The sequence below is a fragment of the Emydura macquarii genome, unplaced genomic scaffold, assembly GCF_026122565.2.
Source record: "Emydura macquarii macquarii isolate MOO-44397 ecotype Brisbane River unplaced genomic scaffold, CSIRO-AGI_Emac_v2 contig_968, whole genome shotgun sequence".
NCBI classification, from domain to species: Eukaryota; Metazoa; Chordata; order Testudines; family Chelidae; genus Emydura; species Emydura macquarii.
The window spans coordinates 4,429,665-4,451,155 of record NW_027131105.1 but is presented as its reverse complement, the minus strand read 5'-3'; the positions used below and the strand labels follow the sequence as shown (position 1 = coordinate 4,451,155).

At 47.6% G+C, this 21,491-nt stretch overlaps 1 protein-coding gene across 2 annotated transcripts; it reads right to left on the bottom strand.

Moving 5' to 3' along the window:
* Positions 1–95: 95 nt before the first annotated feature.
* Positions 96–18,997, bottom strand: HNRNPUL2 (heterogeneous nuclear ribonucleoprotein U like 2). 2 transcript variants are annotated; one of them, XM_067543838.1, is made up of 16 exons: positions 18,357–18,997; positions 15,419–15,554; positions 15,080–15,153; positions 14,101–14,240; positions 12,166–12,256; positions 11,889–12,001; positions 11,260–11,523; positions 10,923–11,045; positions 10,361–10,489; positions 10,029–10,197; positions 9,581–9,781; positions 8,112–8,188; positions 7,265–7,372; positions 2,540–6,357; positions 1,757–1,802; positions 96–1,390 (listed from the first exon to the last, which is right to left on the bottom strand). In XM_067543838.1, the coding sequence occupies exons 1-14, from the start codon at positions 18,877–18,879 to the stop codon at positions 6,289–6,291; spliced, it is 2,217 nt and encodes a 738-aa protein (XP_067399939.1). In that variant the 5' UTR covers positions 18,880–18,997; the 3' UTR covers positions 96–1,390; positions 1,757–1,802; positions 2,540–6,288. The 2 variants fall into 2 exon arrangements, with proteins under 2 accessions (XP_067399939.1, XP_067399938.1); XM_067543837.1 differs by having other exon boundaries at positions 96–1,387; positions 18,357–18,981.
* Positions 18,998–21,491: the final 2,494 nt, after the last annotated feature.

Below are 21,491 nucleotides of genomic sequence, written 5' to 3'. Positions count from 1 at the left end.
TCTTCCCACCGCCGGTCAGCCGCAGAGCTGCGCTCCAAGCCTCTCCCATTCCAGGATTCAAGATGGCGGCCCCGCGGGTCGCTTCCAATCCAGAGTCGGAGGTGGCGATTCCTTAGGCAGCTTCTATTACACGATCTAAAATGGAGGGCGCTTGAGCAGCTTCCATTCCAGTAACCAAGATGGCAGCACCCAGAACAGGGTCTGTCCCAGCAGCTAAGATGGCAGCACCGTGCATCAATGCCTGGCCACAATAACATGGTGGTCCCTCAGCCAACCTCAGTTCCAGAAACTAACATAGCTGCACCCACAGGCGTTTCAGCCACAGGCCAAGAGTGGTTTGTGTTATGGCAGCACCCAGAGGCTCCAGTGGAAGGTCCAGAGGCACTGAAGGCCTCAGACTAATCCTCTCTGGCATAGCTCAGGCTCTAATCAGAGGGAAGCATGCACAGCGCAGCCCAGGTCCTGCAGTCCCAGTCCCTACTCCTCCAGCCCCACATGACCCTCTCCCCCCAGCTACGTACCTGAACACATGGGCATACATGAGGCTGATACCACAGGGATTGAATCAGGGCCTCCAGAGCTAAAAGAATGAACAGCTACAGCTTGAACTAGAGGCAGGCTCCCTAGCTGGCTGGGCCTGTAACAGACTCACAGCCTGTGGGGGTTGGGGATGTAACACACCAGCCAGTCAAAATGCACAGGCAAAACACCAATCACTTCGGTGCCCAGCAAGGGAACCTACCTTTTGCTGCACCTACCATACCCAATGCCTCTCCCAGCTCAGGAATCCCTCTCCAAGAAGGCCCCTTTCTCTGTGTGATCCCATAAGCTCATAGCGGGGCCCATGACTACCCCAGTGACTTTGGTTTCAGTAATCAGGAAGATGACCCCAGCCCACCACAAGGGAAAAGCAGCACATTAGTGGTGGTGAGAGAGGCATTACTGCCCGGCACCCAATACCACAATATCAAGAAACAAGATGAGGTCAGCTGTACAACCAGCGCTGTGGCACTTGTGAGGGTTTTGCCCATCCCACAGCCAACATGGTAGCCCCAGGCGAGGCAGATGGTGTAGTGGGAGTCACAGTCACAGGTGAGCTGGATGTCAGGGATCATGTCTCATGTTTATTATCTGTGAGAACAAAGAATGTCTGGGAAATATGCAAGAGTCATGGGGCATAACTGCCACTCAGCACACAAAGGTGTTCCTAGTGTCCCCATGAAGACTGGGGATAGGGCAGCGTCCCCAGCTGGCAAGAAGCCAGGATGTCCTTGGGAAGCTCAGATCGCACTCTCTGTCACGGGGCCCCAACACATCTCTCGGAAGCAGAAGGCTGTGGTTGCAGTTCTCTCCAGAGTGATCCCACCAGCTACTTTGATTCAAAGCTCTTCTGGAAGAGAGGACTGAGGGTAAGTGAAGGAAGAATCATGTGCCTGGCGGGGCTCCTTCCAGAAGCCTCTTCACCCCTCCTGGTCTTCCTCTCCATCATCCCAACACCACCCTGTGTCTGCAGCAGATGGGACATGGCTCCCAGACCCGCATGGAACAAGGCACCTAGGCACAACACAGACTCTACCAAGGCACAGGGAACCTGGGATCTCATGGTGTTGGGGTACCTGGGAGTGCCCTGGGAGGGGGAGCCCCAGCAGAGGGCACCCATTCCTGCCTTCACCCGTTCCCCAGGGCTGTTGGGGATATTAGTGTCAGTGCAGCACGAGATGAATGCTGTTAGCCCAGGCCCCCTTCCCTGACAAACCAGCATTTGCTCCAGCTCCTCCACAGTGGCTTTATCCTCCAGAATCCTGGGCAAAGGGGAGAAGAGCTTCCATTACTGATGTGGCCTCTGACCCAGCATCCCCACACTCCGAAGTCCTCCCCCCCAGCACAAAGGGTCGCTAAGGCTAGATGGATAATGCACCTGGCAAAAGAACAATGCTGAGATAGGGAAGGTAGATAGTACCTGTGCCGCTCCCACCGGCACTACCTGACCCTACAGTTCCTGCCCCTGCTCCCCAAGACTTGTATCCCTGCTGACTTTGGACCAGGTCCATTCTGCACCCACAGGCTGATTCCCAAATCCACCACCCCTGCATCTCCATGCTCTTCACCCAGCTCTCACCACCCCTGTATCTCCATGTCCCTCACCCACCGACCCTGCACCCATTACCGCTCCATGTCCATGCCCAGCACCCTCTGACCACCCCTCACCCCCAGGAATGGGCGACAGTTTCAGCTCCACCCAGCCCAAGGGAAGTTGCAGGCAATCGGGAAATTAGCGGCTGAGGCTGGGTCCTGGGACAATTTGGGGTGGGCTCTTGCCCACTTCAGGCGTTCCCTCTCCGGTGCTCCGAGGAGGGGGTGTGCGTGTGTCCGTCCCCGGGGAAGGATCCCAAGAAGGGAAGTAGGAGGACGCGCGGTGGGTCCCGGTTGCTCCATCTCCAGCCCCCAGACAGGGATCCCAGCCAGGCGCCGGGGCAGGGTCTGACGCCCGCGCCCCGGGGAAGGGGCCCATCCCAGGCGGCGTTCCCCGGCTCGTTACCTCTCCAGCGCCCCGTTGATCCGCCGCACGTTGGCCGTGATGGCCGCAGTGGTCCCGCTCAGTCGGCCGAGCGCATCTTCCAGCACCTGGCCGTCGCTCCGCGTCTGGCCCGGCCTGGGCAGCAGCAGCCCAGAGCTCCGGCTGCGCCGAGCGCCGCCCGGGAGCGGAGCCGCGGCCTCCATGGCCGGGCAGGGACAGGAGCGCGCAGGCAGCAGCGTCTGGAAGCGCCCACGTGGGGTTTCGGAGAGCAGCCCGGCCTCTGCTCCCTCCCAAGGGGCAGGGCCCCTCCGGCTGTGGCTCCAGGCGGGGGTCGGGCCCAGAACCAGGCGCTGATCAAAGACTCTCCCCAGCCCCTGCAGCCACTGGGGAGGCGCCTAAACCTTCATTCTCCCACCCCACCCCACCCCCAAGAGCACGATGGGGCAGGCACGATGGAGGGGGGGCAGGTGGAGGAGGGAAAAGCAGGGGGTGGGTGCGGAAAAGGGCTGCTGATCATCAGCCAAGGGAGGGCTTTTCATGGAGCACAAGCCTCCAGCCTGTGGTACGGCTGATTCTCCTTGGGGAGGGATACTCCCCCTCCCTCCCCCCAGGCGGTGGAGAAGTCATTTCAGCTGAGGGGAAGCGCTCCCCCATGTGCTAGGGCCCTGACCCGGAGCCTTCCCTAGGACCGCCTGGAGCAGGCAGGGTGAGCGCAGGACAGCTGAATAAAGGAGCCTTATGAAAAGAGCAAAATTAGTCTGGTCGTTTGAGTTTTCTTTTTATTGGAGAGGGGAAGAAGAGCCAAAGTATAGAGACACCTACGAAGTCAGTGCAGCAACATAAGGATGTTAAGTCAAGCCAATGGTTATTTATTCTAAAAATGGAAGCTACTGCCTACATTTGCCAGAATCCGAAGGAAAGTTACAGATGTAAACAACCACACACTTACATGTTCAATGGTAAAACCCTTTTACTGGCCACTTCAAAACGTTTTACAGTTTGTAAAAACATTTACAGCCTTCATGTTCTCTCAAGCTTTCCATCTACAGCAACTAAGACGTACAATCATGAAACACTAACAGATCTAAAACAGGCTGCATTTCCTTGTTTACCATTTAATTTTTTCTTTTTTTTTTTTCCTCTTTTTTTTAACAAAAATGTGCAGAAAAAGACATCTACTGAAGTCGCTAAGATCTCTTGGTCTTACAGACAAGGATGTGGCAGTTCTAGTCATCCCCAGAAAAACAGGTTTTATTTAAAAAGGACTATAGCTTCAAAAATTATTCTGTTAACGATGACAGCGCCTCCTGAAGTGATTTTAGCTTTCCTGGCTCCAGTGCCAGTTACTCCATGTCCCCCAAACCCAATGAAGCTGTGGAGGATCTGCACACTGGAGGCTGCCTGTGCCCCACTAATTGGAAAGCACACCCCAAGAAGGAACTTTTTAAAAATACCAAAGCATCAAACACCCTTGCCAGCACACAGCTACTGCAGGCTTCTGCTCTCTCCCCTTTACCCCTGTCCCAAGAGTATTTTCTAGTGGGCTGAAGCATCATTTAAAATACCAGTTGCTTTGTTATAAAAACGGTCGTCACACAGTCACACGTTCAGATACACACATGCAGCACCACAGCTGGAGACAGTAGAACCCTGCTTCTCACTAGCTCCTGCATTGGGAAGTGACACAGGGATGGGAGATCCCAGCAACCTGTCATCTGTGCTCTCCGGCGCTGGCAGAGCCATGTCTCACCATGTCCTGGTCTGGATGGAAGGATTAGTCTGGGCTGGGATGTGACAATGGGCAGTGGAGACAGGGCAGCTTGCAATGGTAGGCAGAGAATAAAAAAATTGAATTTTTAAAACAAATTAAAATGTTTGCATTTCAAACAGCAAATCACAGGAAGCAGAAGGTAATTTTCAAGCTGGGGAAGGGAGAGGAACAGAGGGACTGGACATAATTAGCTCCCTAGCCAAATCCAAGGCTATAGGACCAGAACTAAGAGTATTTACAATTCACTTCCTAAGAATTCACTTCCTGTCCTTGCTGGGAAAGAAGGATGGGGGGAAGAATCACAGGATAGGAGACAAAATGATGAGAATGAAACAAAATTAAAGATCAATGCTAAATCTCACAATGGGAAAATAAATCCCCCTCCCCCCCGCTACAAAAAGATACAAGCCAGCCGCATCCAGTTCTGCCATGAATGCACTCCCTATGCCCTACAGAAGCAGCTGCCCCATTCTCCCCACACACAACCATTTGCCTGGGAAAGGAGTAATTTCTGAAATTATGCCCCCTCCCCAATCTTACAGAAATTCTGAAGACTGAGGAAATCCAAATTTTATACTGGAGCATGCCCAAGCACTGAAGGGATCCTCCTTTACGCTGTGTCCTCAGGAACCCCCTCCCCTCTTCTGGGATTGACTTCAGAGCTAAGAAGTGTGTCAAAGTCAAAACCCTATTGTTTTCAAGCTTGGGGGGGGGGGGGGGGCGCGGGATACATACACACACATACACACACACACTCACCCACTTCAGGCTGGTTCACTACTGCACTCAGTTGCCTTCCCTAGTTTCCTATATACACGCTCTACCAGTTTATCAAAACCACAGGAGCACGTTACCAACTGTGCCCTCTTCTTACGGTATAAAATTGTTGCTATTCTCAGCACTATCTCCTCACAGGTGAAGGTTACACACTGCATGGGTTGCCTATATACACACACATTACGCTCTAATGAAGAAAAGATCCAGCAGAAACCCTGAGAAATGTTCCTTCTCTTCCACTAAAGAGGACAGACACTATACAGAGATGATTCAGCACCTGGGCAAGCCTGCTAGCCTCGGGGGGTGCGGTGGGGGGACGAGGAGGACAGAGTCTCACCGAGAGTCTGCTTTGGCCAGGGAAGAACGAGAATTTAGGGACTGGCAAACCAAATTCCTGCGCTTCCTTCTGCCAAAAAACAGGTCATGATACCACTTACAAGCTTTCGGGGTAATTTAATAGCCATGGGGTGAAGCAAACTGCTTGGCTAAAAATCACAGCCTTAGGCCAGGGATACGTTACATCCAGCCAGCCTCCCAGCACAGCACTGTCAGACGAGACAACAGCAGGAACGTGGAACTCTGCCAGGTTTTCCAAGGTGGAAACAATCCCTTCACCAGTCATCGAAGAGCGCTAGACTCCAGAATCACTGTGGCCAGAGCCCCACACATCACCCCAAAGCTAGAGCAGCAAATGATAATCTGGAAGGAAATTAGTTTTGCAAGTGAATGATCAGTCAATAATTAATATTGCCTGCCCTCCCAACCCTCCCTCTCCCCCCAGGGGATGCTGGCTCCTCTACTCTCACTCATCTGTACCTCCCGGTTCTTACATGTTCAGTTCCCATCGCTGAGCGCGTCTCGTAAACCCCGTACCTCCTTGCCTGGCTGCCAGTCCAGCTGCTCTAGAAAGTTGTTAAAGGGTACGTGGTTTTCCTGCCCAATCACAGGGTACAGGCCAGGCAGCGCTAAGTGCTGCACTCTCTGCGCAAACATTTTGATTACAAATATCTAACTAGGTTTGAAATGTTTTATAGAATAAGACAATATTCTTTTCAACAAACTTTTTTTAAAAAAAATTTACAGTTTTTTTCCTCCCCTCCCACCCCTCCCCCCACCGCCGCTCTCCTCCCAACAGCCCTGTTTCCATTGGTTGTGTTTTGGGAAGTGGCAGACACCTCCGCAGATTCAGCTTCTTGGCTGAAGGGTGAAGACGGCTGGGATTTCACCGATATCCTTGGTATCCATAGTAGTTCCTGTAGTATCGGTCTCGGTCTTGGTAGTAGTTCTGCCACTGAAAGGAAAATAGAAGCAGTTTGTATCCGGAGGCACTGTACTGGAAAAGCCAGGATCCTCCATAACCATACATCTATAGCAGTGGTTCTCTATAGCAGGTGTGTGCATACCCCGGGTTTTCCAGGGAATATATCAACTTAATTAGATATTTGCCTAGTTTTACAACAGGCTACATAAAAAACACTAGCGAAGACAGTACAAATTAAAGTTTTATACAGAGAATGACTTGTTTCTACTGCTCTATATACTACACATTGAAATGTAATTACAATATTTATATTCCAACTGATTTATTTTATAATTATATGGTAAAAATGACAAAGTAAGCAATTTTTCAGGAATAGTGTGCTGTGACACTTTTGTATTTTTAGGTCTGATTTGTGAACAAGTAGATTTTAAGTGAGATGACACTCGGGAGTACTCAAGATAAAACAGACTCCTGAAAGGGGTACAGTAATCTGGAAAGGTTGAGAGCCACTGATCTACAGCTTCTGCCCAGCCCCGTCCTTCTCCATAAATGTCCTAAGAGAGCAGCTCTCAAACTGTGAGCATGTGATGCTTGCTTCCACACATCTCCTACAGGTGACCAGGCTCTTCATTGCAATGAGAGCCCAGAGATCTCTAAAAGTGATTGGAACAAGGAGGTGCCAGCCTTGCTCCCAATAAATAAAAGCGGTAAAAGGAACTGCCTTCAACAGGACAGGTAAAAACAACCAAACACTTTCCTAATACCTCTCTTCCATATGGAAAGCTGCTATAGTAGCTAGAGGGATGCTGGGATGATCCTTCTACAGGTGGACCAAAGCAACAGCAAATGGGAGGCGAGGTGTCCACAAGACATGCACTCTAAAGGTTGAGAAGCCCCTCCTAGAATTATTACTGCCCCATGGTGTGTGGCCACTCACCTCCCGGTTGTACTGCCTGTAGTAATCTCGGTATCTGTTGTAATCATACTCGCGTCCGTAGAATCGGTCATAGTCCCCTCTGTACCGGTCATAGAAGTTACGGTAACCCTGTGAAAACAGAGGTGATTACCTAAGCACACCAAACAATGTGCCCTGTAGGAAGATATGGCACTGTGGGAGGCAGAACCCCATCCTATGGCTGCAACCCATACCCTCCAGTAATTCTTTGAGCTTTTATAGTCTCTTCCGCTCAAAGCTCTCAAAGCATTTTATACAGAGGTAGGTGCATATCCCTGCTTTAGAGATGGGGAAATAGCAAATCAGTGACAACCAGAATTAGAACACTTAGGTGCAGGCAGCCAGCAAGATGCAGCACATGGCTATTTTCAGGTAGATGGTGGCTGTCGATACCCTAAGTATAAGCTATGGTTCAAAGTTAAGGCATGGTGCAAAGGTTCCCAAAGGCTACCAGAAAGGACTCTCAACAGTACAGAAGTTACATTTTTAGAGTCTCCTTCTCATGGGAGGCAGTATGGCCTACTGGCTAAAACATTGGACATCTGGGTTCTATTCCTGGCTCTGACACTGGACTGCTGGGAGTCCTTGGGCAAGTCACATTCCCTTCTGTGTTTCTGGCCTCCTTTGTAAAGTACTTTGAGATCTATGGATAAGAAGCACCATACAAGAGCTAGATATTATCATCTCCTTCTCCTCTTGGGAAGAAAATGGAGCAAGAATCACCCCCCAAAACTCCCCTTTTCCCTGTAGAGAAAAATTAAGAAGGCCACAGCACGCCACATCCTCCTGCCTGTGTTTAGTATAAAGTAGTCAGAACTACTGCACTCACTCCTCTGTTTCCAGGCTGCCCCCAGTACTGCTGCTGCCCATAAGATCGATTGTCATAACCTCGGCGCTGTCCCCCAACTAGAAAAGAAACAAGCAAGGTGTCAGACAAAGCTACAGAGGCAGTACCTGGTAAATATGAACAAGAGTCAAGCTGTTCCTGAGTTGCCATGTGACTTGCAATCCCCTGATGGCAGAACCCAACAAGCAGGGTGCCAGAGACTTTCTAATCAGAGATCAGCACAGTAACTTCCTCCAGGTTGCATGTTTCCCATTTTGGTGAGTGAGAGCAGCAAACATCCAGTACAGAAGAAACCAGGACTGTATAAGGAGAAGGCTAGACTACGTTTAACTTTTCTGTTAAAACAGCTTGAGCCAGAAGGCGAGAAACGAAACCACAGATTATGAAGAAAAAAAAGCTTCTGTCAGGAGATACTAGCACAGATTCATGTATAACAGACTATACCAGATTTTACACCCTCCAATAAAGTTACAGGACAGAGAAAATCCAACAGCAATCCCATTTATCCCAGTCTCTGTAGCTCCATAGCAAAGTGAAAGAATGGTGTCTGGATAGGTAGAACACAGCATGAGAACATACCATAAGCAGAGGATAAAACGTTAATGGAGTAACATCCCACTAGGGAAAGGTGTCCAGTAATGCCATGCTGCAGTCTGTACTATGACTAGGATTAATTCATACAGATATTGACAACCTACATGAAGTAAAACATATATTGGTATTTGTCAGGGATACTGAACAAGTTAGAAAATTGTCAGCAGTGGAAAGCAGAGGTAGAGAGAAACTGCAGGATGATCTGGAAAGCTGAGAGAGAAGGGGAAATGGGATGAAACTCAATTCAGATAAATAAGGCAGCAGGAGGAAGCTATCTCCAAGCAGGAGACTGGGGAGTTGAGACAAGTGCTTACATCATTGTGATGCTGCAGCAGAATAATGCACATTTAAGACTAGAAACAAAGTCATGGGATAGAAAGGACACATGCAAATTAAGGAAAATGTTTGTCACCATGTGAGGGTAACAAAAGCTTCTGGGAACAGAGGACTCTGTATAATAGAGATTTAAGATGGTTACTTCTGCAATGACGGTAAGAATTAAGGACCTGGAGGGAGCCCAAGTTTCACTGAAAAGTAAATGCTTTTGAAAATCTCAGCCCCATAGTAATCAGTGAGCACAAAACACAAGAACAATTTAGGCTCTGAATAAGGAAGCGGAAGTTAAACCATGAGGGCAACTAGGCAAGGGAGGTGCTTGAGAAAAGAACTAGTAGCTGGAAAGGAGAGAAAGTGCTGTGCTTTTGCTGAGGCCTGCAATGAGAGACTCAAGTCCCTTCTTCAATATCTAGGGAGTAGAATCCTTACAGTTTGCTTTGACATCAAGAGAATATGGCAAAAGGAGCCATAGACACAAAAGAGACGAGAGAAAGTGCTGCCCAGCCCCTGCAGAGCCTCACCATATCCCTGGCCGCGGTTGCGGTTCTGACGGTTGCGCTTGTTGCGGTTATTGCGACGGTTTGCCCGTTTCTCAGATGGAGGGAGCAGTTTTCTGGCCTCCTCCTTGTATTTGGTGACCAGTGGCTGAGCCTCCTCCTTCACCAGCTCTTCATACATCACCTCATCTAAGTAATCGCTCTTCTCCGGGAGTGAGAAGTTAGCTGCGTTAAAATGGAAACAGCAAGAGAGTTCAAAAGATCAAGGCAGCTTTCAGTGGCTCAAGACCCTACTTCCCAGCAGAGAAAAGATTCAGGAGATTAATAGACTTCCTATCCCATCACCCTGAAGGGGCACATGGGCTCCTACCACGGCCCAAGACTGTTTGGAACCAGCTAGTTTCTCTGAATTATTTAAAGATTGTTAGAGATGCTACAGCACAATGCAACAGGCTTGGTTGAGCTGGTCTACCTTTCATTTCCAGCATCACAGATTCAGGCACATCCTCCCCCTCAACCTCCTTCCTCAGCTCCAGCCTCTTCTTCCAGTCTTCTTCATTGGGGACAATCACAACCACCTTGCGAGAGAAACCCTTGAAGGCAAGCAGCTTCCGTCGCTGGCCAGAGTTGTACACATTACACTGAAGGGGGAAAGAAATGGGCTTCAGAAATACATCTGCTACTAACTCAGCCCAGTCTGGATCCCCTCCAATCACAATGGGACATGACCTGAGGAATAAGCTCAGTGTGCCCTGAAGTCAAGGCTACTCAGATCAGGAAGTCGCTGGGGTTTAATAACAATACCTGATCAAGAATGTAGTTTCTCTTTGCCCTGGGAGCAATCTGGACCAGCTTGCTAAGGCACTGGGCAGCTTGCTGGATTAACAGGTCTCGGCTCTTGGGGTCCATCTCTTCCTCCTCGAGGCCCTTTGTCTGGCAAGAGGAACATGGATATTAATAAGAGATCCTTCAGATATGCACACAGTGTTCTACCAGTGCTGTGATCACTCGTCTCTAGCACAGGTGCCAGTATAAAGGTGTCAGACACATGCTACTGGTGCAGAGACAACCCAGAACGCAATTCCTACAGCTCAGTCACTAGTTCTGCCTTCTGGAACTGGAGCCTTCTTCAGCCTGGAGTCATGTACAGATTGGTTTTAGAAGAGGGGCAAACCCACCCCTTTTTGCTGTTATCAGAGGAGCCCCCTTTCCCTTACTGCTCCACTAAGCTATTTTCTGCAGTGTCACAGTTATAGCACAACACTGGCCATGGAAGATAAAGCCACTGTACTTTCTAGGATTGTCCTGCCAGCCCAGACCTGGGAAAGCTCTCAGTAACACGCCTCTACCTGAGGGAAGTGCTTACCCTCATTTGGTAGAGAACAGTCTCTGTTCCCAAGATGTTATATCGTTTCTCTTGATTTTCCTGGGTGTACTTCTGTGCCCACTGGGTCTTCCCAGACCCTGGCAGTCCAACCATCAGCAGTACCTGCAGGAAGTACCACACAGAGAAGGAAGAGCTGAAATGATTATATAGCTCTGAGGAGAAACAATAATAGTCAACACCATGCTATGCAGTGAATGGCTCTCTCCGTATGTACTTCAGGTTTTCCATTAAAAAAACAGGCCCATAAGCCATGTAACACAGTCTGTCTCACTCCTTACAAGCAATAACTGGACCTATCTAGAACGAACCCCATTACCTCACACTCCTCTGTGGTTTTGGGGGGAAGAGGCGTGCGCACTCGATCCTCAACCGGGATGGCATGGATGAACGTGTATTCCTCAGGAACTGGGAAGAAGGGCTCCTCCTTCTGACCGAAGTTCAATTCAACCACACAGATTTTGCACAGCACGTGTGGGAGGAGTGCTCTGTCAGCGAGAGATTCTTTACTGATCCGGAAGGCCACGCCCAGGTCCTCCCCATTCTTGGAGAAGGACAGTTCCACCTCTTCACTCTCAAAGTTCTATGACAACAAAGAACACAAGAGTCCTGTGACCAGCAAGTTTTGAGGGGTGGCCATTATTTTTCCCTCCACTGGTTTTCCTCCAAACCCATCTCCCAATAGGTTCCTGCATGAACAGGAGGAAAGCCGCTTCCAGGCTTTCCACTGTTCAGTACCTTAATTAATGCAGCCAGTTAGAGATATACCAGAGAGGTGCTTTAAGTCAGGCTTCCTGTCTGCAGACAGAGCATGGCTGTTTCCCTTACACACAGGAGAGGAGGACGACAGGCTTATGTTAACACATACATTTTGGTTACAAGGATAGAAGTCTTCCCCCCTCCTGCCCCTCTGAGATGGCAACCACAAGCCTTATCTACAGCACTTACAGCAAAGCAACTGATCACATCATTCTCCCCAAAAGGCTGACCAAACTCTTCAAACTGCCCATTTTCTGCCTTCAACCCTCGTCCATCGTAGCCATAAGAGAACTCATCCTCACCTGGAAAAGAGCAGTTATTACACACATGGTTTCCCAAACTGTCTCTGCTGTGCCAAACTGCCCACTGAAGTTCTTAGAAAATCCCAGCTCTGGGCTGCAGCACCTCAATAGCTCCTTAACCTGCCTCAGCTCATAGCTGACATAACAGAAAAAAAAGCTGTTACCTAGCTGGGAACGAGAGAAATCCACAGACCATCCAACTCGAAGAAGTGGGACCTCCGTACTGCCTTCCTTCACTGGGAGATTCTGTGTGACCTAGAGAAATTGAGAAAGAATCATTCCACATGTGGTGTGCAAAGCTGGAGTATCAGGCCTCTCGGAGACTATAATCCTTCTCCAGGTGCTAGTCACACCAGGATTTACACAAGCTGGAGGCATGCGCAGGTCACAGGTCTCTCTCCCAAAGCCACAGGTTAATGGGATATTTCCCCCATTTTCCCTATAGTCTACTCAAATACAGATCTCAACTGCTTCCAGGAGACAGGCACTCGTGTCAGATACCCTAACAGGCACAACACAGCAGCAGCACCAAACCACCTCAGCCATTTAAAAGTTGATTCCCCAAGGCTTAGAACAAACAATATTTCTGGAGTCTATTCCTTTGGTGCAGAGCCTAGTGAGAGCCTGACCAAGGTATGCTCCCCCAGCCAATCCTTGGCTATACTTGGATGAGAGACTGCACTGGTATACTCACTTGCTTCCCTTTACAAGGCTCTACAGTCTCCATCCACCCATTATCTCACAAGATCAGAGACAGTACCAGGAGTGGAAGACAGCATTGGGAACCTGCACCACATAGAAACTTGTGTTGCAATCTTGAGTGAAAGATTTTGGCAGCCTGGCTTGGAAATAGGATGGACAGATTTATGTTCTGAAACCCATTTACCAGGACTGCCAAAATCTGGGCCTCAACCAGCATCCTCATGATTACTTCTTTCCCATCAGAGATATGAGATCCATCAACTCGAAATTCTCTCAAATGGGAGACTGAAGTGATACAGGTAAACCTAAGGAAGAATGTATTCTGTGCAAAACTGGTTCCTGTCAGTTTATGGGCACACGAATACCCAGGAGAGCAGTTAACGGTGAAACAGTGGGGATTCTCTTTTTCTTAAAAAACAAAACAAAACAAAATTATTGCTTTATATGGGAAATTCCACCACAGAAAGAGATATGTTGTGACATACACCCACAAAAACTCAGCATTTAAATATAATTCGCACAGAAAAAAGAACGAGCTCTTTTCATTTTCCCCAGGTAGCATAATAGCAGCCTGAAAGGTGTTTAAGAAAAGCTTTTACACATTAGATATTCAGGACTAGGTTAGAGAGAAGCTGCTGTGAATGAACAGCTAATGGAATTAGTATCATAAAAGATTGACAGATGAGCAATGAAGAAGAAAAGGGAGTTTTACCTAGACTGATTACAATTCTGCTTTTGAAACACCTATATGACTGGGATGCATAACCGACACTTGTAAGAAAGGACGTCTTTGTTAAAGATTATACCCTCCACCTTAACACTTCAATTAAGAACAGAAAACTCACAAAAACAACCAAACCCCTTCCCCTCCCCACCCCCCAGATGCCCTCCAGCAAACCAGGGAAGCCCATAATTGACAATCCCGATATTTCTAAGGTAAAACATAAGCATGGAAATAAAAACCCTAAGAATTTGCAGGCCTTCTCTATATACAAAACAGCAAAAGAGTACAATTAAATAATTTTAATCAGAAATTTGGCTCTAACTGCCACAAATGTAGGCTTGTGTTTGCATTTTTAAACTGAAAGCCAAGGCCAGAAAGTCAGTATCGACAGATTGCCTCTCTTTGCACTCTGGGAAGGATCTTCTCAGAACCAAAGCACCTTATCCAGCCCTTGTTCACACGCACACATCCACAAGGTAAGCCAGGAATGAGTCTTTCATGAGCTGCTCTATATTTCAATCTCTGTTAAATTAAATACACTACATGCCAGATTAAATTAGATTGGCTCAGACCCAACATCTCATTCAGTGTTGAAAGTGCCAGTGACCCAGCAGAACACACATGCCACTTCCCTACACGCAGACTCAGCACATCCATCTAGCAGGTGCCCCACCTTTGCCTCAAAGCAGACTTTCCCCTTTGTCACTCCATGAGTACTTCTTGCCCCAGACCAAAGGGAGGGGAACTTCTCTGAGAAGAGAGGCTGTCCTCCATAGCGGTCCTTGCTCGCTTTGAAGTGGAGATCAGATGTATCTGTCAGAAAGAAGAGATCAGTTTACTCTAAGGGCTTGTCTACACTCACGCTTATGCCAGCAAAACTTTGTCGCTCTGGGGTGTTAAAAAACACACACCTCCGAGCAATAAAAGTTTTGCCGGCATAAGTGCGAGTACAGACAGCGCTATGTCAGTGGGAGACACTTCCCACCAACATAGAGGCCGCCGCTTATTTAGGTGGTTTTATTATGTCGGCAGCAGAGCTCTCCCCCGTTGACATAATGCAGCTACATTCGCGCTTAAGCTAGCAAAATTTATGTCGCTCGGGGGGGGGGGGGGGGGGTCCCCCATACACTCCTGAGTAACCAAGTTTTGCCTACATAACTGCCAGTGTAGACAAGCCCTAAGTTCCTTTTTCAGATTTTACTCAAAAAAGTATTAAACCCTACAAGTAACAGTCTGCCTCATCTCCAGAGAGAAACTGACATGTTAGAAGGCAGTTTTTTCAACCTTTTTTCCTTTGCAGATACCTAAAAGATTTCAAATAGAAGTTCTTTGGACATCTTAGTCAGTCTGCAGACCCCAGGTTGAAACCCACTGCTCTAACACTAATGCATTAATGCTGCACTTATTCAAGTACCCCCAAATCTGCCATATGTCACTCAAAAGATTATAAAGGATTAGAAATGTTCCAGCTGCAGAGTTCCACTTATACAAGTCCACATAAACTTTGTGATGGCTGAAAAAGTGGCCTCTGTCATTCTGACACACGCACCCCATTAGCTGTGATGATTTCTCAAATTATATACCTGATGATTAAATCTCTGAACTTTACATTTACTATAAATCAAATAACCACCACGTGGGCCCATACATACGTGTGTCCAGGATCACAACACTTTCATCATCTTCCTCTCTCGGTTCCTCTTCTGGTGGTGGTGGAGACTTAGATCTGCGCAGGAGTGAGAGAAGAAACAAGTAATCAGATATCACAGAACATCCAGGAATAAGAGCAATTTAGAATAGGAAAAATAGCAGAATATAACAAAAAAAGAAATTCCACCTTATAGTGCCAAACCAAATTCTATTCTTCCCCATATATCCACAGACAATGTCTGTCTAACCCGAGTCAGCTGATCAAAACTTGTTTCATTCACTCCCTGGAAAGTGACTTGGGTTGCCAGTGAAAACAGAACCAAAGATTCCCTTCTCCTCACCGGCTATTGTAAGCCTCCTCTCTGAATTCATAATAAGCACGGCCATGTTCTTCTTTTTCTTCACGTTGTCTCTTTAACCCTCGCCGCTCTCCATCTGAGCCTGGTGGCTTTGATTTATCACCATCCTCTTCATCCCCTTAGGGAGAAGAAGAAAAAGTCAGCAAGTCTTACTGAAAGTGACACAAAACCTAGGGAATTCAACACCAAAGCCCTGTGGGTCCCACCTGCCTGATATGTCCTCCTGGGAATGAGACGACACTTACAAGGTACTTCTCTCTCATAGACATGCTATAAAAATGTGGTCATTCCATTAAACTTAAAAAAACCTGTTGGGAACACCATCAACTTAAAAATCACACTTCTGCCTGACTTTCACCTATTGTAAAAATGACAAGCTAGATCGCTAGAATCAGAAGAGTTGAGTACAAGATTCTGCTTTTCAGTTTGTTTAATTTGTGCATTTAATAGTTCTGCTGTTTCCCCTCTGTAGTTAGTCATTTCTCATTTTACTTATGTGCATCTTTCACACAGCAGCTTGGGAGAATACTACATTTCAGAAAGGATATTATAAAAATCCAAAGATTTACAGATGTACTCAAAGGTATGAGTAGTACCAGAAACTACTTTTAACTTTTTAAACTGACTAGACTTCAAGTTGACAGCATTAATTATTTTGAATCAATCAGTAACACAAATACACACTGAAGAACTACAATATCCTTAGACGCAAAACATTTAAAATTCAGTTTCTCCCTAACTTACATGCTGAAACCTGGATTCAGTGTTCATTAGTAACATTTGTAATGGTCTGAGAATGAAAAGAGCCATGTAAGCACTAAGTATCTATATTAATATTCCATGTTTCTCCTACAAATGGCTGAGAACATGGATATACCCTAAAGAGGGCAGGAAAAAAACTCTCTCTAGAGAAACAATCCTCTTCATTCTGGTCTTGCAAGGGAAATACATGAGAAGATTTGTTTTTAAATGTATTCTAAATTTTTGATTTTGCATTTTCATTTGTTTCCTACTTTTGAGGCCCTGCCATTTCTTTTTTAAAACACACTTTTCCAGGCTTGGATCCTGCAAACATTTATGCATGTGCTTAACTTTGAGTCCCCCTAACTCAAAAGGGGGTGGACACTCCTGGTGGTAAAGTTAAACATGTGTTTGCAGGATCAGGGTCTCTGTTTGCAGTCACATGAATATATTTTGTAGAGAACAATCCCAGCTGTTACTATTAAAAGTACAGCTTCATTTTGTAATATATATCAAAGCAAACCAGAACCCAGAGAAAAAAAAAATCCAGTTATTTCTTTTTAGGAGGGTTATGGTCAGATTCCCCCCCCCAAAAAAAAAAAAAAAAAAAAAAAAAAAACACCTTGGAAACCAACATAAGGGAACAGAAAGGAATGGGGAAATGCCCAAGTGAGGCTCAGATTTTTATTAATCAATATTTTCTATCACTCATTGTTTGCATTTGATACGTCACAAGTTCATTTTCATTAATGACAAACAGCTAGCAAGTGGAGTGATTAATCTGGAAAGTCTCTTAAAATATAAAACTTTGCAATTAATTTTTTTTTTTTTAAACTTTCTATTGTTAAAAATAGCAAAGACCACTATAACGTAAGTTTAAAGAAATTAGAGAGACAAGGTAGGTATGGTAATATCTTTTATTAGACCAACTTCTGTTGGTGAAACAGACAAGCTTTCAAGCTTATACAGACCTGAAGAAGAGCTCTCTGTAAGATTGAAAGCTTGCCTCTTTCACTAATATACGTTGGTCTAATAAAAGATGCCCACTTTATCACTCTAATATCCTGGGACCAACACAGCTACAACTACATTGCAAATAACAATGGAAAGTTTAACAAAATTGTTTGCTATGGATATTTGACAATGGTTTGTATATGGTCGGTTTCCCCTCCCTCTATTTTTTCTTTACCATTCATGGGAAGATAGAACAAAAACAGGAAAGTGTGTTTGTTAAATCACTAAAACTGGCAACAGACTCAGTGGCAAATATTGGTACCTGGAACTACTTTCAACCTAAAATGGATTTTGATTTTATCCCAAAAGGACACCAATAAAGAGAACTGTCAAGCCATTACATTTGTGGTAATAGGGCTTTACCTTCACATCCCATTACCCCTTTCTGGGGTTTATAGCCCATGCATGAAACACACAATTTCTGAACCAAAAGCCATTGCACAGATATGTTCAGAACAAGTACAGAAGTGAATAACGTACAGGGGTGTTATCACTGAGTCTGGAAATCCCCTTTCAGGAGGCAGGGAAGCTTGTGCCTTCAAAACTGAAAAGTTTTATGGATTTCCTCTGATTTTGCATATGCACCAGGTATTATATAAACAAACTTGGGACATTTAAGATGATATACCACAAGTTTACAGAGACCCATTTATCTAATATATCAGAAACTGGAAGCTCCCAATCCTCTGGTCTGCTCCTCCAGATACCTGCTGCAGTGGTACTGGAGGAAGAGAACTGGGGAAATAGTAGACAGCAAGGGGGTAAATGGACCCGGATGTGTGAGGGTAATGTGAGGTAACCTGTAGGGTGTTTGGATGTGAGAGATGGGGGAATGGTCCCAGATACTCAGTGTAAGAAGAAACTGGTGGGTGCTAAGGGATCCCCATGGGAGATATGAGAAGGAATCTGGGTGTGTAAGATAAAGGGGATGGATGTAGGGGGCAAATTAATCCCCTGGGAGATGTGGGATAGGAACCGGATGTACCAAAAAAGGGGATGGCGGAACTAAAGGATTCTCCGCGGGTAGTGGGAGAATTGGAAAAAGAAACCGGATGTGCGGGATACAACCTAAGGGGTAAAGAGGTCCCCGGGGGGAGGAGGAATCGGCGGGGGTGATGGGGGTCACCTACGGCAGATGTTCCCTCCACCCCGTCTAGGGCCTCACCAAGCTCCTCGCCCCCCTCTTTGGTCTCGGTCTCGGCCTCGGCCGCCGCCGCCTCGTCCCCGCTGGGCCCCTCCTCCTGCGGCCGGTCGGCTCCATTCACGCCGCCCCCGTCGCTGCCCTCGGGCTGGGGCTGCGCCTGGGCCTGGACCGTCTCTTCCTGAGGCCCGGGCTGGGGCTGGGGTTGGGCCTCCCCGCCCAACCCTGGGGCCGGCTCCTCGTCAGCCAGCAGCGCCTCCTCGTCCTCTTCCTCCTCCTCTTCTTCCTCCTCTTCCTCGTCCTCTTCATCATCGTCGTCGTCGCCCTCCCCACGCGGATGGGCTCCGACCGGGCCCCCCGCGGGCCCTGGCTCCACCCCAGAGCAGGCCCCGGCAGCGCCGGCCTCCTCGGGCCCCGCCGCCAGCATCTCGGCGTCCAGGGCCTCCTGCAGCCGCTGGGCAAGCTCCACCTTCAGCCCGCGAGAGTCGAGACCACGGCGACCCAGCTCAGCCCGCAGCTCAGTCACCTTCAGACGCTTCACGTCCATGGCAAGGGGGGACAAGGCAGCGAGCGAGCGAGAGACTCCGACCGACCCAGCGCCTCGGCCGCCCGCGCCTCTACTGCGCTTGCGCGAGGCCCCGCCGCCGCCTCGCAACACCACAACGCATGCGCGCCCACCGGACGGACGGAGCACCGCGCAGGCGCGGGTGCCTTGTCCAATCAAGGCGCACGCGCGGCCTCGGAGCGTCGCTTCGACTGCTCACTGCGCAGGCGTTGACTCGAGGCCGCCCACGCCGTCGCGCAAGCGCAGATTGCAACGGCTCCTTCAGCTCACCAATACGCAGGCGGGGCCGCCCAACGGCCGCCGAGGTCCGCCATAGCGCACGCGCGTCCTTCCCGCTACCCACGCAATTGCACATGCGCACTTCGCAACCATCACCTGGGCCCGCAAAAACGCACGCTCCCCCTCCCACTCATTGACGCTGTACGCAGACTCCAATTGTTTTTCCTCAGCCGCCGCAAAAAGCGCATGCAGCGTCTTTGATCTGACCACCTAGCTGCGCACGCGCAGCCTCCCTAGCACATAGCGATCGGTTTAGGCGGGCGTTTGCGGTCTCTGGGCCTTAGCCGTGCGGGACGCTGCTGAATTTTCTGATTGGCTGGTTTTCTCCAATCCCAAAGAGCCGAGGCCTCTAAGTTGCCTAGCAACTGCAGGGCTTGCTTTTGATTGGGTGGACGCCGCTGAGTTCTCTGCTCAAATGCTCCCTCCCCCGGCTCCCTCCCATCCTGCCTGCTATTCCTCCTTCCTCAGGCGTTGGGGTCGCCATTTTGTGTCTTCTGTACCCGAGTCTGAGAGGAAGGAGACGGGGCACAATCCCCCGGCCCCCCCCCAGGCTCGCTACCCCTCCCGAATGTAGGGGGACAACTCCCCATGCTAGTATCCTGTCCCCCAATGTCTCAGGGGACAATTACCCCCACCCCAGTGTACCTGACACCCCAATATGTAAGGGGGCAGTTACCTTCCCGGGATATGTCCCCAAATAACAATTACCCCCACCCCAGTGGAACTGCCCCGCATCTATGTGAACAGACTACAACCCTGAAGGCCTAGTCTGCACAGCTGGGTTGGTCTAAGGTGGTGTGTGCCTGTTACGTCCAACCAAACCCCTTCACACTAGGAGCCTTGCCTTTTTTTGGTTTAGTAAACTGGGAAGAAGTTTAAACTAAACCCAAAGAAACTGCCCTTAATCTTAACAAAGGTCATCCACGCAGGGCTTTGCACCCATTGAACTCAAATTGTTTAAAAACAATTCCATTTAAACCGGAGCAGCTTTCGCATGTAGACAAAGCCGTGTGCATTTAACTTGTGCATCTTAGCACCTACATAGATTCATAGCCAGACAGTTCCATGGTCATCACTTAGTCTGAGCTCCATAACACAGGCCAGAGAACTTCCCTGAATTCATTCCTGTTTGAACAGGAGCATATCTTTTAGAGAAAAGATGGGGAAAAGATTTCTGATGGCAGAAGGCTCTTCAATTTCATGGACAAAGGTAGAAACAAGATCTAGTGACTGTGTGCTGAAGCTGGACAAATTCAGACTAAAAATACTGTGCATGGTGTTAACAGAGAGGGGAATTAAATTTACCGGGATGTGGAATCTCTATCACTTGAAACCTTTCAAGTCTCTTCCTAACAGATACACTTTAGTTTAACCATAAAATATGGGCTGGATTCAGGAACCAAATGTGCCCCAGGTGCAAACAAAATGTTTGAAAACCAGATGAATGGAGGGGAAAAGTATTCTTTAAAATAAAATTAAAATACTCAGATTTTTAACCCCAGAAGGGAACATTAGATCTTCTGGCCTGCCCTCCTGTATCAAAGAAGCCAGAGAATTTCACTGCATTGAGCCCAATAATTTGTGTTTGACTAAACCATCTTCCTGAAAGGCAGACAGCCTCGACTGGAAGTCATCAAGAGATGAAGAATCCACCCCTTCCCTTGGCAGATTGTCCCAGTGGTTAATCCTGGGAAAAATGGGCGCCTTGTTTCTAATTTGAGTTTGTCTGGCTTTAACTTTCACCCGATTCTTGTTCTGACTTTCTCCATTAAAATAAAGAGCCCTCTAGTACTTGATATTTTCTCGCCATGAAGGTATATTATAATCAAGTCACCTCTCAATCTTTTTAAGAAGCTAAACAGATTGAACTCTTTAAATCTCTCACTGTAAGGCATATCCTCTGGTCCTTGCATCTATTTGTAGCACTTTTCTTCACCCTCTTCAATTTTCCAACATCTTTTTTACATCATAGACTTTTACATCATTATACTTTTACATTATGCCCCTTTTACCCATGAACAATCTCCATCCTCTGCATTTATGACCTTAAAATACAAATGTAGGGTTTCCAGGGTTGCCAATCTCCAAGGTTTAAAAATACTAATTCAGCCCACAAAAAATTAATATAGTAGTCTTAAAAATAGCAAGATTGATACTGGAAAACTGCATCCAGTTCTGCAGTTTTCCTCACTGAGTATGGGTTGTAATTATTTAATGATCCCCAGTATAGGTTCCAATGTGGGATGGTATGTGACAACTAGTTTATGTGCACAGAGGGGTGTTTGTTTGTTTTTTTTCCTTATGAAGCAAGTTCT